Raw genomic sequence first — 17,338 nt, 5'->3', positions numbered from 1 at the left:
AAAGTTATAAATATGGAGCAGCACCACTGGCACAGAACTGACACCACTGTAAAACCTGAGGTGTGATTACCTTGGCCTGTTTTATTCTGAGTGCTGCTCCAGTAATGAAGCTTCTGAGGCCCACCAAAATTTGCAGTAATTCCCTAATTTTCATCAGAGGTCTATCCTCCATTCAATGGCTGTTTAATGTCCCTGTAATTCCACAGGGCAGTGACACTGGGCATGTGGCTTTGGCATGGGGCCACCTGAACCATGGTGCTCCCTCTGCAGCATTTTATTAGCAAAAGGCCAGGTGATGTAAAGAGTGCTCAAAGAGGTGTAAAAATAATAATAGCACTGAGATATTGATTTATAAGGGACTGGGTTTAGATTACAGCAGGATAAGCAATACTGAAATTCAACAGCAAGTTAAAAAAGGTATCTAAAATATTACTATAGAGGGAAATGTGAGACAGAGGGAGTAAAAACTGAGGCTGGAGAGGAGAACAAAATGTATTATCAGCACAAGGAGTCCAGCAAGAAAGTGCAACACTTCAGCTTGACACCAGCCCTTGGCAAAGACAGTTGTTTACATTGGTGCTTTTCAGACAGGAAAATAAGAGAAATGAGCAACTTGCCCAAACAAGCTGGGAAGAGAACCAAGAAGGAAGCCAAGACCAAGGCTATGGTCTTCATTTCTGCTGGCTGCAGCACAGCCTTTCCCTGGAAAAGGAAATTATATTGAGAGGCACTGGCCTGAGAACCTTCCCCTGGAAACACTCAGGGTGTGCATGGCTGGAGATGGGAATAGAGAATGGAGAGATCCTCCAGGGAAACGAAGACCAAAGGGGCAGCTAAGCCAAAACACACTGTGTCACTAAATCATGTTTCTTTCTTGGAGGGATGAAGATTAATCAAAACAGAACTAAAAGTGAGTCTTTGATAAAATGTTTAAGTGGCCACTCTTGAACTACAAATTATTTGCATCAACTAGAAGATGAAACATTAGTTTTCCATTATGCTGCAGGAAAGAGCAGCTTGCTAAATAACTCTTTTAACTTTCCTCTGGCACCTATTGATTATATCCAATAGAAATTAAGAGTAGAAGGCAATTAAGTTCAAAATTTAATGGTGTTCTGCTCCTGTTAATTTACTGCCTGACCTGATCAATACATTACACTGGATAACAATCTATTCCACTGAGGCTTGGTTTCTCCAATGTCCCTTCCACTAAAATTACAGTAATGACACACAACTAAATTTTCAGCAAATAATACTCAACCCCACCCCCCCAAAAAAACCCCCATAAAAATAATTAAAAATTGGATTATTCACTGTGGTGGTGAAAACAACAGCTTAAAACTAAATTGACTTTTACAGCACAGAGCTTGGACTTCATGAAAATATTAGATAAGCTACAACCTCAGTCAACAGAACCCTCTGGAAATTGAAATCTCAAGTAAGTTTTACACATCTCACATACACAGCAGTACAAACCCCCCCCCCATATGGTTCAATCAGTACATATCTGACACCCCCCCCCCCCCCCCGCTTAATCTAGAAGGCAAAATTGAAGTGGGAAATTAAAGATCAATGGTAGTGAAAGCAACAATATTGTGCTGTTGTTGTTCTTTTTTCTACATAATAGTTTAGGTCTCCAGGTGAATACACACAGCACAGACTTTATGTATAACCAGCTCCATCAAAACCTACAAGCACAAAGTTAATTTGCATTAGGTTGCAGGTTTTTTTTGGTCCTTTCTCTAAAACCTTGTAAGCACTTTTTAAATAACTGAACTGTTTCCCAAAGGAAACAAGGACATGGTGACATTTCTCACCTCCTTCTGTTCTCAGAGGTGGCACCTGCTGGGTCCCTCGGTGCCACACAACCTTGGGTGGTCTTGGAGACCACAGAGATGCTCCTGCAATCCTGTCCTGCAGGCAGAGTCCTTGGGGTGGACAATCCAGGTGCAGGTGATGGCCAGCAGGCCAGCATTTCTCTCTCTGGAGCATTTCTCTGGAGAGGCATCTCCTACCAGAGAATCCCCGTGGGACTGACTCCCCATGTGTGTCTGAGGGCTCTCACTCTTGCCTATACAACTGGCTGAATTGCATCACTGTTTTTGGCAAAATTCAACGTGTCAGCATAAAGTCAAAACAAAACATGATGAGGTTTTCTGAAAATATCCTCTTTGCTGATCAGCTGCATCCCTACTGGCATTCAGTGTGTAGCCAGCACACCATTAATCACTATGAAACATTTTCATTTATTTTGACACCAAAGAGAAATTGGAAGGAAGGATATTTTTGGATGGGAATGAAAAGCGGGCTGTAGGAATATCTCCTTTTACCTCAGTGTTTCCCCACACTTACTGTCAACCACGACCCCGTGGAACTGCTCCCCGTGCTCTGTTCTTATCTCATCCCTCACAGGTACAGTAACACTGATCTGAACATTGCACATCTTTAATCTATTTATTGTACATTCCTTCAGGTTTCAAAAATAAGAAGACAAATCCAAATATCTGAGGTTATTTACTGCATCCAGTATTATCTACACAGCAAGTCTGCTGACACTGCAGTGTGGCTTCTCTTCACTCCTGTCTTGCCCACAGCCCAATTTTTCTTCTCACTACATGAATCCTCTGCTCCTGCCCTTGCTGGATGCCTGCCTTGATTTGTAGCATAAAATAGTAGACTGTATTTTTTTTTTTGCTAGATTTCAGAGTGCAAATATAGCCCTCTTGGTCTCTGCAAAACTCCTGGGAAGAACCTCTCAACATCTGTGGTGTTGTTTTCTTAGTGAAAAAACCCCAAACCAAAATAATACGGTAATAATTCCAGGCACCTGTCATTTTTAGCTGAAAAATTATATAGGAAGCAGCAGCATCTGCATTCTTTGACATATTGTAGCATGTCACAAAGTGAGCAAATACAAGGGCAGACATAACCAAAATATGTTGTACAAGCAGGACACTACACCAACATGGCTGATTTGTATTCCACAAAAAGATACATGGAGCAAGACCTAATATTTCAGGAAAAGCTGGCAGAACAAGTGCATGATCCGTACCCTGAGCACAGGGATACTGCAGTAAGCCTTGCCCATAATTCTGCCCAAAACCTGTGGACTCAGCAGAACAGGAAGGGCTCTGGCTGGTCCTCCTGCTGCTTCTGACCTGCTAGCACTGCTCATGTCCCTGGCTACAGATTTCCTCTGGGTCCCCCACTACTAGATACTCATATTTAGGAAGGGAAAATAAAAAATGTAAGAATACCAGAACAAAAATGTAACAGGATTCAGGAAATAACCATTCCTAAAATGGCATAGGTTCCCAGCAAAAGCACAGAGCTGCACTCACAGTGGTGGTGAAGATGCAGGTCATTAAGATGCAGGTGATCCTTACAGGGTTTCTCTACTAATGATGCTATATTGAAATTGAAAGAGCACATTTATCACTTTGCACTTTTAGCAGCATTTAGTAATAGAGACCAGTGCATTATATTTGCTTCTTATCTCATACTATGCAAAGCAGAGCCCAGCAAATGCTTCACAGTAGCAATTTATTTGATTTAGGACTGTATTTTGTGTCCATGAACAATCTGCTAGTTGAGTGTGGTGATTACACTTTGGTTATTTTAGAACTATTTGGTGAAAAAAAAGTGAAACAGGGGACAGTTTGCTCTCTAGCTACTGCAGTAACATTTCAGTCATGCACCACTGAGAGTTTATTAGCTGGGTTGAAACCCTCCAGTTTAAACCAGCAAATTTATTCCTGGAACACTGCTTCCTCACAGGTCACCATCTGTATGGATTAGACCTGAGACCTGGAGGTTGTTTATAGAAATGAATTTATATGGCTGTTTCTATTAGTTTAATAGTAATCCATCAATAAATTATTCTAATCCTATTTTTGTTTTAAAATGCCAGACTATTTTTCTTTGCAAACACAGACAGGAAAGGAAAAAAAACCCTCAAAAAACCCAACTAATTAAAGAATGTTAGATCAGCAGGGCATAGCTCCTTACAAGGTTTAATATATGAAAAAAAATCACAGATAATTTTTTTTTCCTATACAGAATATACTAATTTTAAGAGCTAGCCTGCAATATTTTTGTCATTTCTGCCCCAGACTTTAACATTGAGTCAGAGCAGCATTTTCACACCGCCTCTACTGCCCTTTATGGGGCTGGGCTTCCTTTCTCTCGGATGCCCAGGAAAAAGCCACACTTGGTGCAGGCTGGGAGGAGGGAAGGGCAGCCTGGCAATTCCCCCTGGGCTGCCCGGGCTCTGCTCAGCCAGAACAGCCTGGGGGTGCCAAACCAGCCTCGGGGTGCCAAACCAGCCTGGGGGTGCCAAACCAGCCTGGGGGTACCAAACCAGCCCCTAGCTGCTGCTCCCATCAGAGCAGGGCTGACTCTGCTCAGTCAGTGCAGAGCAGTGGGAATCTGCCAACACTAACTTCCTAAAGGTTAATACTTACAACTACATTTTGGCTGATATTTCCAAAGCTGCCTAGAGGGAATGGATGCCCAGTGCCCATTAATTTTAATAGGAGCTGGGCAGGCACAGCCCTTGTGAGGGTAGGACTATTTCAGCCTATTACTGGTGGTGACATAAGGTTTGATATTGCAGGAGCCTGATTACCTGCTGGGAGCACTGAAGCTAATGCAGCTCCTATATTTTGGCTTGAAAATTGAATATGCAAAATGCATGAAGTGTGTGGCTATGCTTACCATAAATAATGAGCTTAAAATGAGAGTGGTTCAGATGGAAAGGGTCTAACCCAAAGCTAGCTACAAATGAGTGCTCCTGATGATTTGAGAAATAGACTGATGGGATTCAGGATTTCACTGAAGACCTGTGAATAAGGGTTGTTACATTGAGAGCTTAAGCTTCTAATCTGGTTTGTCAATTTATTCCTTATATTAGGAAATTGTATCAGCTTTCAAAAGGTGCCATGAAACAGTAAAACACAGACCTGGGTGATCTGCAATTAGGTTTGAATTTTAGGAATTTCAAAACCTCCCCCATTCTTCTATTTGTCCAGCCTGGTTACACAAAACCTCATTTAGACCACATCTATTGTAATCACAGATCATTTCTGATCACAGTTTCCATCAGACCATGTGTTAATGAGCAGCTCAGCTGGGAAACCTGCAAACTCAAATGGACACATTTTGCTAGAATCCCCAGTTGTGGACACCAGGGGTCATTGGTAGAGTGCAAGCCAGGTAGCAAAACTATAATTTACTTAATTTGTGTTTGCAGATGCTGTGGGGTCTTTTTTCTGCAATGATCACACAGAATTTACAAGGGCTGTTTCAGAGGAGTAGCAGAAAAGGATTCTGCCTCATTATTGCTCATCCAGGGAAGTCCAGGATTGCCATCTCTGACAAACAGAATAGATGAAAAATATCTAAGTCAATATTTACAATGGAGAATTAATTGGTTCCATTGCTAAAGCTGATTTATCAGCAGGTTATTGCAAATAAATGAATAAGAAAGATATACCAATGTTGGTCAACCAAACAATAAAAAATGATTGTATCAAATAAAGCCAAACTGTAACTAAAGACTTCAAGAGGAGTTTTTTCTGGCCTCTTAACATAAAAATGAATTTTATGAGTCTGCTGTAGAGCATTTTGTCTTGGCTTTTATGTCTGTGATCCATCTATTGCTCACCAGTATGCTGCTCTGTTATTTGATCAAATAATACCAATTACTTTGCATTTTGTGGGTGAGACAAAAGACACTGGAAGTATTCAAAACCAGCTGTCATCCCTGGTGGGAAGCTGTTGCCAACCCCCTCTCAGAGCTAGTGGTACTCTTCTAATTTCCAAGCAACATTTAATGATGGGGAGTTTATATCAATTAAACCCCCACTGCTTTTTTAGTCTTTTCTCTGCCCAAAAGGATAATGATTTTCTGCTCTGCTGCCCTGCTCCTGTGCTCTGTGGTGTAAAGCAGTGGTCACTGTCCTGTTGCCCATCCTGCTCAGAGCAAGAGGTACCCGTGTCCTTGGAAAACCAATATATATATATATATTCTATTATATTTATATTAGACATTGGATATACAGGTGTTCACTGCACTAATGAACTTGGGTTTTATATATCACAGGTGCTCTGGTTTTAAAAAGTGTTCATCCACTTAGCAATTTTCAAGAGGAGGAAAGGAAACTTCTAAAGGAAATAGAGTTCATTTGTTATTTGCATAACTATATTACACACAACCACATTTGATGGTGTTTCGTGGAGGAGTCTGGAGAAAAAGGAGAGGGCATTTTGTAATAAGAAAACCAATAGAGAGAGTTGTTTTCTACTCTCATTTGAGTTAATGGGAGATTTGCCTTTGTCCTCAGTTAAGACAGTGTCATTTGCTTCTCCATTTCATTCCTGAGTGATGGTTTGTGCTGATGTTTCACCTTGCTGTTCCTGAGTTCTGGGCACATTTGGAGGATAAAAAAACTGTACTGACCATGCACATGCATCTTGAAAACTCTGCTGTATGGTTGCTACCTAGGAATTGTAATCAAAAGGAAATGATTACACAAACCCACATATTAAAAGCAATCCATCTGCCTGCAGAATGGTTTTTATGTACTAATGCCATAGGGTAGAATGCTTAAATTGTGTAGCACAGCTCCCCTCCCCACCACTGTCTTTTGCATGATGTTTTCAAAAGGGAGAAGCAGCACTTTTAAAATAATATTGAAATTTGCCATCCTCCATCTTGCTTAACCTTGAGCAGTTATTGTGACAAACTGAATGGTCTTTGAAAACAGCTCCCAAAGAGGAATACTGCTTTCCTTGATCTATAGGATTAGTGAACTGCTTTTTGACACCTGCATATGGAGACCTGTTCCAAACTCTGAAGGCTTTTTGCATGCTGAGTAACACACTTCCTCAGCAAAAAGTCTAAGATTTGATAGAAATCCCTTTGATTCCTAAACTTAAGACAATTCTGCAATATTAATGCATAAAAATCTCTCAAAGCAAACTACAGACTGACAGACTGCTATGGGGCTTGGGTCCTACAGTGACCTGCTTGTATTCTGAGAGGAGGAACTGTAAATGTATCTCTGATCAATTGTATGGATAACTGATCCTCTGAAATCAATTAAACACTTGTTGATTTGCCTGCTTCCAGTTGGCAGTTGCCAGATTAATTCACACAGTTCAACACAACAGACAGTCTCAGTGCTAAATTAGTGACTCCCATATGAACTCTCTTCATCACTAAAAGGATAAATGATGTGTTTGCTTCCTTCAAAGATCTGGTCACTGCCTCTTTAAAATTTCAGTGTGTAATAGCTTCAGGTTCTTGTTTATTAATTTAAAGAGAGCTCACTGTGGAGGAGCATTTTTCATTCTTACTTAATCATCCACTTCTTTTGTGTTCAAAGCCTAATCCTACAAACCACAATCAAGCCTTGTGAACTAGTTCCATGTTTATAGATGGAAGGTAGCTTTGAAAGAAAATAAAAAATGCTTCCTGCCCTGCAATACTCCAATTAGGTATTTTCTATAGTGTATCAGAGACACCTGTAGGCACACAGCATTTCACAGTGCACCAAATCCACAGCATCTGATGCAGAAAAGACGTGTGGTGTGAGCTCATGCAGAATTAGCCACTTAATAATATGGTCTTCCCTGGCAGAGATGAACTACCATCAGAATTCCTGCCAGGATTTGGTGTCAGAGCATACAGCACAGATGCTAACCCGACCCTAATGTTTCCCTAAGCTCCCCTTGGCCATGGATTAACTGGACCCTGGTCCAACACATTCCCTGAGGACTGTGAGCAAGGATTAACAGCCAGTCACCATCCTGTTCATTTTCCTAAACCCTACAAACTGTGCCCTCATTTGACACAAAGCAGAAAGTCTCTCAGGGTTTCAAGAGCCAGTTTACACCAGTTGAAAATCTGGGTGTCAAATCACTTCCCGAGAGCATTTTGGATGCTGCACTCGGGCTGTGCATGTGGGAAAGATGAACCCAGTGCTTGTTTAAAGGCAGAGTTTAAAGATTTAACCCTCCTGCTCCTAAGACACCACATCCTCCACCAGCTGCATCACCTCTCCACACAGGTGCAGTAAATGGTAGCAAATCTCTTTCTGCTGCTGCCAGGCAGGGCAGATCCACATCAGACTGCACCTTCTGATGTTTGGAAATCTCTCCCTGAGCACTGCTGGGTGAAGGGCTGTTGTGAGAAGCCTCCCTTAGCACTGCTGCAGCTGTTTTTGCCCCTAGATCTGCCATCTGTGTACTTGTACATGGGTCTCAGGGTGCTGAGTCTCCTGTTCTGGGCTCACCAAAGCAGATCTGTGTCTGCAAGGCAGTGAAACCCCTTGTCCTGGTTTCCTCTGTGCTCTCCAGGCAGCCTGACCAGTCCTTAACCTGAACCCATGGTCCTGCCTGTGGCTTCACTCCTGCAAGGGAATTCTCTCTAGGCTGTCTTTCCCCTTCCAGCTCGTGCCTCTTTTCCCTGTGGTGCCTGGCACACACTGGCATGGCTGGCTGCCCTCCCTGCTTCCAACCCCTCTTCCCAGGCTCTTCCAGGGCTGTGATTAACACTTAATGCTATCTATCAGAGGAGAAATCCCCTACTGTTTTCCATTTAGCCTCTAGTGGGTTTATTGCAAGTATTTGAGCGAAAGGTTACTTTCCTCTGTATGGAGGTGAAGTAATTACACGTTCCTGTGTGTCTTCACACTGCTCCAGAGCCATGCCATTCCCTAATTTCACCATGGGGATGCTGTTTGTGCACCTTGGTTGGCTGTGAGGGCTCTGCTCCCTCTGAAATCTGCCAGCTGGAACCTGGGAAAGCGACCACCCCTCACACAATGGAGACAGTGCCATGACTTACAGCTTTTTTTACCCCTCTGAAGTAGAAAAAGAAAATTTTTTTCCCTGCTGAAATTGGGATTTAAGTGAGCTCTCTGCACTTCATCAGGGGTGGATTAGTCAGCTGTTCTATGAGCTTGATATTAAAAAGGGTGGTTGCTGTGCAGGAAATCACAATGTCCCTGGAAAAAGAAAGAAATACAAAACATAGGTGGGGAGACAAATGCTAACTGCCATGAAGAAGTACTCACACAAACCCACAGTCAGAGGCTCTCATTAGCTGCACCATCCTCTCACCAGGAAGACAGGAGCATCCATTCCCCTCTCCCCAGCTCCTGCATGCAGCAGGAACAGCACGGCCCTGGCTGGGAGATGGGGGAGCACCTACCTGGGGAGCCCTGACTGCAGCCTGGCTCAGGCGAGCTGCAGATTTGCTCCTTGAATGTCCTGCCTGTGTGCACCTGAGTCACACAAAACCATCCCTGTGTGTCTGAGCAGCTCTGGGTGCTGTCAGGCACCACCCATGGCAGGGTGGCTCTGCAGCGTGTGCACAGAAATACACATATACACACACATATATACATATCTGCATAGATATGGATCCATATGCCCACACAGAGATTTGTTTGCACATCCACTTGCTCAGGGAGAAGCAGAGCCTCTCTGCTCTCCCCAGGCTGCTCACTGATGCTCTGGGTTCAGGAGATGAGGCTGTGCCCTGACAAAAAATCTCACCCAGCACTGGCAGGGTCAGGCACTCATCTCCCCTCTGCTCCCTTCAGCCTCTGCCCTGCAATGGGAAGGCAAATTGGTAATGAGAGCCTCTGTGCCTGGGTAAATGAATTAATTACTCTGCATGGCTGCTGCCAGCTTTGCTTTTGCTCCCTCTGAAGTCAGCACCTCTCAGGATCTGGCTGTGATTTCAGAGTGGCTGCAAGGGCATTCCAAGAAGACAAGATCTGGACAAAACAAAAGCCTAAAATATTTCAGTGAAGTTAGACTTCTCCCCGCTTTTTCTATTTTTTTAATAGGACATGAGACATTCTGTGACTTTTTTTGAACTTGCTAAATGGATGTCAGTGGGGAAGAGAGACATTTTCTTCCTCCTTACAAATGAAGTCATCTGAATTCACCAAATAAAAATAAATATGAGCTTACTGCTTGGTTCCAGTGGTGCTGCAGAAGGACAGGGCTATAGATTTTCCCAGGAGTGTGGAATAATTCACCAAGGCTGCTCGTTATTCATATAGACAGTGAATTAATAATATTGGACCCTGAGATCGCTTCTTATCTAGGCCGAAGCACAGCTAGAGGGATGAGAAGCTGACTCCTTGGATTTCAAAAAGCATTTTTCCCCCTTTCTTCAAGAAATAAGAATTGATTGAAAGTATTTTCACAGAGTGGGGAAAAAAAAGGCTTTCTGGTGATACCACCTAAAGTACACATTAGATAAATAGAAAACTATTGGCTTTGTGACTGTGAACTGTTCTCACTTGATGTAAGTGCTGATAGATACAGGATTATCTCTAACAAAGCATTTACTAAGGACCTGACCCAAAGTCAATAGGAGTCTTTCATTTGACTCTACAAGGCTTGAATCCTGCTTTCACTGCAGGCAGAGGCAGGAAGTGTCTGTGCATGTCCCATGGCCACCTCTCAGCTGCTGCAAGCTGGGGCAGCCCCAGTGCTGTGGGAGGATGCTGAGGCTGAGCACCTCGGTCCTCAAGGAACACTCCTGAATTATGGATGCTTGCTCCACAATTGGTGTTTTACCCATAATTTAAAAATAAATGATGGGACATTTTTATTTCTGGGTCCTGGGTGGGAGAAAGCAGGGCAAACACAGCAAATGGAATGTGTGCTGTGAATGCTGTCCTCTCTCTGCTCCAACTATTACACATGGAAAAATAAGGATGAGCAGCACCAATCATGACTGGAGAGGTGTGAGGTGCTAGCCCAGAGAGGATTAAAGGTCAGGCTGCTCCCACTGGTCAGAAACCTCATGTTTGGCTTGGGAGTGCTGCCCTGATGAAGTGTGATGGCGGCTAGTGATCCTCAAACTAACAGAAATCTGAAGTATGTACATGTGTGCTAATATTTCATTGTGGAATGATCTGAAACTTGAGGTGATCTAAAATCAGTCTGTGAAGAATGAAAATTCTGGCTTGATTTTATTTTTCTGTATCAGTGAATGACTTTTCTTTCCCCTGATGCATGACTGGTATAAAACAGGACAAGAGTAAACCATGGAGACTAAACCACTAATCCTACTGCCTGAGAGTTAATGCTTCAAATCCTGTGTTGCAGAAAATGTGGAATGGGCTCACCTCACATGTCTGCAGAGGCCTTTCTTACAGGTACAATTTAGAGGGAGAGATACTGCTAAGAATTTTAGTAGCACCTTCCTTTTTGCTCATTGGTTTTCACCAGTGATAAACCCAACTCATTTCCTAAAAGCACTGGCAATATGCACAACCTGCATGAAAGTTCCTTTGTGGCTGATTTCAAAAGCCAGTGCAGGTGCTTTTCTGTTATTCCATACTCTGTGGTCCAACAAATTTCACAGATAATTATGCAAGAAATATGAGGTTGCCTGTGAAAGAGTTTAAAATAGCCTGGAAGAAGATTGAAGGGAAAGGAACAGAAAAATGAAACATTAAAAAATATGTGTGTCTGAGAGCACTGACTGTAACATAGTAAACTCCAGTATAGATGAACAAATTATATATTATTCACAAGCCTTGAAAAACACACAGACATAACCACCTACTGACTGTACAGGATGCTTCAATACCACTTTAAAGGATATGGTACAAAGCATGATATTCCCAGTATAAAAGCGACAGTTATAAGTATCTTTTTTTTTTTTTTTTACAGTAATGATACAACAAAGGAATGAAACCTCAGCCCACAGGAGAAATTGCACCAGTGACAGCAATTTCTGCTGAGGCACCTGAGGGCCTTCATGAGCCCATGGGAAATGCTGGGCATTGCTTTCCCCAGAAAAAGGGACTTGCTCTGGAGAGGTATTTGGGCAAATAAGAAAATAATAATATCCATGGCAGAGAGCTGGGCAGCCTGATGCCCATGGTATATGCTGTGGCCAAGTGGCAGGCAAGATAAATTGTAGAGAGGGAAAGGAGCATTACATCCTTCAAACAAAAAAGACCTTGAAGTAGTGAAGGGAATCATGAAAGTACATGTGCAACAGAATAGGCAAAGCAACAGAAACTGGTGTCTGTGTTTCATGGCAAGGTTTGGCTTTTGTTTTGCTCCCACTGTTGCTACTGCATCATTCACTGGTGATGGAGGCAGCTTTTAGGACAGAGTCTACCGAATGAGCCACAAAGAATCATTTATGACTTCTGAGGCTGCCATGGCCTGGCCTCACCTTACTTTATTAAGATGAGAACCCAAAGAAAAAGTTTGCTGGACCTGGCAGGAAGTGATGCTTGGGAATACACATCAACTTCATGCCCTTCACAGTACAAACAACCTTAGCCTGAATTTTGTTCCATGCAGGGAGGACTGCATAACAGCCCTGTTTACTGGGATGCTGTGCTACCCATGATCAGATCTCACAACAAAAGGGACAAAAGGACCATTCATCAGCCCTGACATTTATTAAAAATGTTAAGATGACTCCTACAAATAATTGTGTTCTCTGAAAGAGAAAACAAAGCCAGCTCTCCACACAGCCCAGCTGTGTCCCAGAGCAGTAGCTGGTAGGAGTAGAAGGCAATGCAATCTTTCCTCTGCAACGTGGACTCAAACTGCCAAAGCAGCAGCCTTGATGGGGTGTTTTTGATGAAATTTAACTGGGAACCACCAAAAGCTTGATCCCAATCCCACTAAGTCACAGTGTGGCAGGGCAATAGTGAGGTGCAGCCTGCTTTATACACACTAACACATGGCCATGGGGTGGAGATGGCTCAAGGTGATAATCATCCATCAGCCAAACTGCTTACAGGGGTCTCCCAGTCCTTGCCACCTCTCAGAAGTGTCTTTGTTTGGGTGTGAGTACATTGGTTCACCTGAACACCTGTGGATATTGAATTAGGACTCAAGCAAGATTTCTTAGTGACACATTACGGCTTTAAATTATATACATTTACACACTGTAAATAAAACCCAGTGTGAGATTAACTGGTCTGAAACCTTTCAATATTGTAGATAAAGAAGGTAGAAAGTTGCAGGTGACCTTTTGAAATGTTCTCATGCACAAAATAAACAGCAAATCCCAAATCTTTGTGTGAGCTAAAGCACTGACGTCAGTGGGACTCCCATGGGAAGTTTTGGGAGTTTGTCTTTACAAGAACAGAACCACCAAATTGGAAAAAGTTTTGACTTAAACCAGGTCAGTATGTCAAAAGCCACAAAGCAAAGTCTGGGATAAAACAAAGGCCAAAGCAAATGTCCCTTGGATTAATTTTTACCAGCAGCATATTGGGCTTTTGAACTGTTCTCCAGCCATCTACAAAAGCAGCCATGGGCTGACTACAACCAAACTTGAAAGGGGAAGACATTCCTTTGTAGTTCACGTTTGCTGGCTTTGAAGTCACAGTGAGTCTTACCAGTGACTTCAATGGGACTTGCCTTACACTTTCATATTAGCCATTGTTTTATCCTAACTCCTTTCAAAATTCCAGACAATAACATTTCTCTTTATTGTAATCCTGACAGAGCAATTAGGCTCCAGTCCACACCTGCACCTGACTTTTTTCTTCACACAGCACTCTTTGAGCTTCTCGTCTCTGAACAGTTATGAGGGCTGAATTAATGGTGTCTCTCTGCTTTATCTGCTGCCTCTGTATTTCATGACCTGATGAAGAACATGAAATTCTTCAAGGCTTGTACAGCTGATCTTTGGTTACAACCAGCTGTAGTTTTCACCTACAGTTTTATGAGTGTGCTTAGCAGAAAAAGAAAAGCTTCTTTTTATCAGGGTAATTAGGCAATAACAGAATGACAGGTTGTGGACTAAAGCATAATCATTCACAGGTGCATTCATAGCATGGTTTTAATCATGAGTTCAGAAGCTGAATTGCACTCCCAGTGTAACAAGCTATGAAATACTACTTCATAATTTTAAAATCTGAATGTGTTTTTAAAATAATAAAACATTTCCTTTCGTATCTTTAATATATAAACCAGATATCCACATGCCAGAAATACCTTCTGAGGAAACACGAGGTTCTTGTTCCTCTAAGGCAGCCCCTGATCTTTCACCTTCTTGTCAAATCTGCAAGAATGATCTTTGTCTGCACAATATTCCATTCCACAACACCCACCAATATTCCTGTCTAACTACATCTCCTGTCTGAGGTACACTGGACCACTCCCTGCTCCATTCTAATGCCTTGGCAGCCTGATATTGAGGAAAGGTACCAAGAAGAGAACATTCTTCCCAATATTTGCTGGCAGAGCTCCCCATTCTCACTTGGGGTGAAGCTGATTGCCAAACACAGACCCAGAGAGGAAACTTTGGGTGCTCCCAAGACTGGCAGAGACACCACTACCCATGGGATTCCAACATGGAAAGAGTGAGGAGAGCCCAGCACAGAGCCTACAGTGCTGCACAAAACCCACCTGTGGCTCTCTGGAGCACCTGTGGGCTCTACAAACAACACAACGTTCACCAAGAAGAACAGTGAGGGATTTTAACAAGATACTCCATTCCACAAAGCTGCTGCACTGAGGGATTCTGCAGCACAGAGCAGCTTGTTTGGGAAGGGAAACTAATGGGATTAGTACCACTTACTCCCCATCTTCTTATGAGATTTGTATTTTGCCAAGCACTTCCCAGCCGTGGCTCTCTCCCTGACTGCTGTGTGGTTTCACCTTGCAGTGCTGGCAGGGGAGCTCCAGAGAGGAAAACACCCTGTGCAGCTAAACCTCATATGAAACCCAGACACAAATAACACGGTGCTTTTCTTCCAGAAAAAAAAAAAAATTAGAAAAAACAAATCTCCGTGACAAGCAATAGCAGCAGTGATTTTAAAAGACAAAGATTTTTTCCCCTGCTTTCTGTAATGTTCGTTTGAATACAAGATTCATTTATTTATGTTATCTTGCCACTGACTTTCCAAATGACTAATTAAATCAAAATGAAGAGCAGTTGTCCTTTGAAATATTTATGAATCAAAACTAATGTGGCACCGCAGCGGCCCCGTGAAGTGACTCAAGGGATAATTTCATCTAGGTATTTATCAATAATAAATCTCTCATACTCATCAAAGCATCCATACTGGGCAATATTCTTACAGTTTTCAGGTAAATCTTAACATGATCCATGCGCACATAGCTATGCATTGATGTAGCAAGGAAGTGGTCTAAATATATACTTGTAGATTTTTCTATTTCATTAAATAAAGAACACAACAAAATTCCTATGCACAATCTGTGGATTTGCAGCTTTCTAGCTGTAATGGATGGTACACAAACAGAAACATATACACAGGAGGAGCTACTTGCCATCAACACAGGAAGGTCTGTTTCTTGTAGTCCCAGCCACTTTCCCAGGTAGACAGGAGCATTTTACTGTTTGTGATCTTTCCTCAATTCGATTCTTATTACAGCATCTGTGTGCTGCTATAACTTCACACGTTCCTCCTTCTGGCAAAAAAAAAAAAAAAAAAAAAAAAAAAGAAAAAAAAAAGAAAAAGAGAATATTGACACTCTGATTAGGAAGAGCAGCAGTGGCTAATCAAAGCACCCAGGCGTGCTCCTGTCTGTGCCTCTGCCCAGCTTCTGTACAGGTAGGATTACAGTTTTATTTCTGTCTTTTTGTGTGCTCCCAAATAAGCCAGGTACTGTTACACTACATTTTTAATAGAAAATGTAGATAAGTTCCCTTGCCTTTCTTATATTAGAAGTCTCTGTGACACCCACATCATTTTTGGCCTAAAAATAATGTTGTCAATGTCTGGGCCTGAAGAAATATAGGTAAAATACTACAGAAAATGTGCAGCCACTGTTGGCTGGTTTTATGCTTGTAATATAGGAGGCCTCTCCCCAAATATTTTCTCATACAAGGACAGAGACTAAGGGAATCCATCTAGAAACAAGATATTTCTCCAAATATTTGATTCTGTGCTAGTACTCAGCCCTTAGGGAATGACAGAGTCCCCCCAGACTAGAGGGTGGCCCAACAGCACTTCCCTTTGTTCCCCCACTCGCTAGACTAGCAGATTTAAGGCAGAAAACATTTAAATTGTGAGTGAGATCATCAGGTTTAATTTGTCTCCTCCCTAACTGTTCTTTCCGAGCATTTGCAATAGTTTTATTAGAAGGGGAGCACAGGGGAGTGATCGACAGATCCACGGTGGCTTTGGGCTTATGAAGGCTTGGTGTTTGTGCCATATGCTGAGCACAGAAATGAAGGGCCAGGTGTGCCATTCCCCTTCACCTCTGCTCTGCAAGGAGACAAACACCACGGTGGGCTAATGCCCTGCCCAGGTAATTTCTCCATTCCTCAGTTCAGACTGCATTTAGCTCACAATCACTGACTGTTTAATGGTGTCAGGCTGTTCCCCACAGATATCTGGCTGCTTTCTGAAATTGCAGCACAAATTTGGCAAGGTTTGTTTCGACTTAGCACAAAACCTCACATGCTGCTCACTGAAGGGCAGGATATGCAAGATTTTCTAGAAAAGCTTTATTTCTTCATGCCATTAAGAATTGCTAAGCGCATGCTGCTTTGACTACAGCATAAACCACATTACTCCTGTCTTTGGATTTCACTCTTTTTGAAAGAATATTGAGAGCTTTTGACACTGTGTGCTGTGTGGCCAGGTGGGAGAATAAGAAGTGTGGAGATGCTGATCCACATCTGGCTGTGAACAAGGGGTTTTGGTAGAGGTCTGGCAGTCCAATGGCATTTCCCTTGCAGGAGTGAATCCTGCTACCTTGGGTTTCCACAAATGTGGCATTTTTTAGTGAAACACAGGGCGGGCAGGCAGGAAGGATTCTGCCTTGCCTGATGTTGGTCGTATGGGGGAGTTTGCAAGCATGAGATGAACTCTGTAGTAAACACTGAAGTCATCTGGAGAGACATGCTGCTGCACCTCTTAGTAACTAGGTGTGTTTGGGCTGCTGACACAAGCTTTTTGAAAGCCAATAGGTGTCAAAAAACAGAGATCCCAACAATTCAGAGAGCCATCCTCTGACAAATGGGCTTTGGAGTGTATCTGAGGAGTAAGAGGAATTGTGATAATCAACTCAGCCCCAAACGCTTGCATTTTCTATGAAGTAATCCTTCACACAAACTCCCTGTTCCCCTATCCAAATCATACTGAAAGCAATGAAAAGATTCTCATTGGTTTAATCCATCTTATGGTCATGCCCTAGGAGAAGAGAGATTTGTGATTATATTGATTGCAACTTCAACAATAAAGATAATGTACACAGTAAAAAGCATTTCTAATTTTAGATGACACAGACTGTGTGGTAAATATTTGTGAATAACCTAAATGTTTAATTTTCTCTATAAATTTGCTGTATGAGTGCT

The 17,338-nt window shown here is 42.4% G+C and overlaps 1 protein-coding gene across 5 annotated transcripts in view; it reads right to left on the bottom strand.

Moving 5' to 3' along the window:
• Positions 1 to 17,338, bottom strand: part of TAFA1 (TAFA chemokine like family member 1) — a 221,825-nt gene that overhangs the window by 23,962 nt on the left and 180,525 nt on the right. For all 5 annotated transcript variants that reach the window (XM_039695544.1, XM_039695548.1, XM_039695546.1 and 2 more), the window contains one exon: positions 15,304 to 15,444. In XM_039695544.1, the coding sequence (XP_039551478.1) occupies positions 15,304 to 15,444 (141 nt within the window). The remainder of the gene's footprint in view (positions 1 to 15,303; positions 15,445 to 17,338) is intronic.

This window comes from Passer montanus, unplaced genomic scaffold (assembly GCF_014805655.1).
Source record: "Passer montanus isolate IOZ18808 unplaced genomic scaffold, ASM1480565v1 scaffold9, whole genome shotgun sequence".
Classification (NCBI taxonomy): domain Eukaryota; kingdom Metazoa; phylum Chordata; class Aves; order Passeriformes; family Passeridae; genus Passer; species Passer montanus.
The sequence above is the reverse complement of the archived record's forward strand: the minus strand, read 5'-3'. Positions and strand labels throughout refer to the sequence as shown.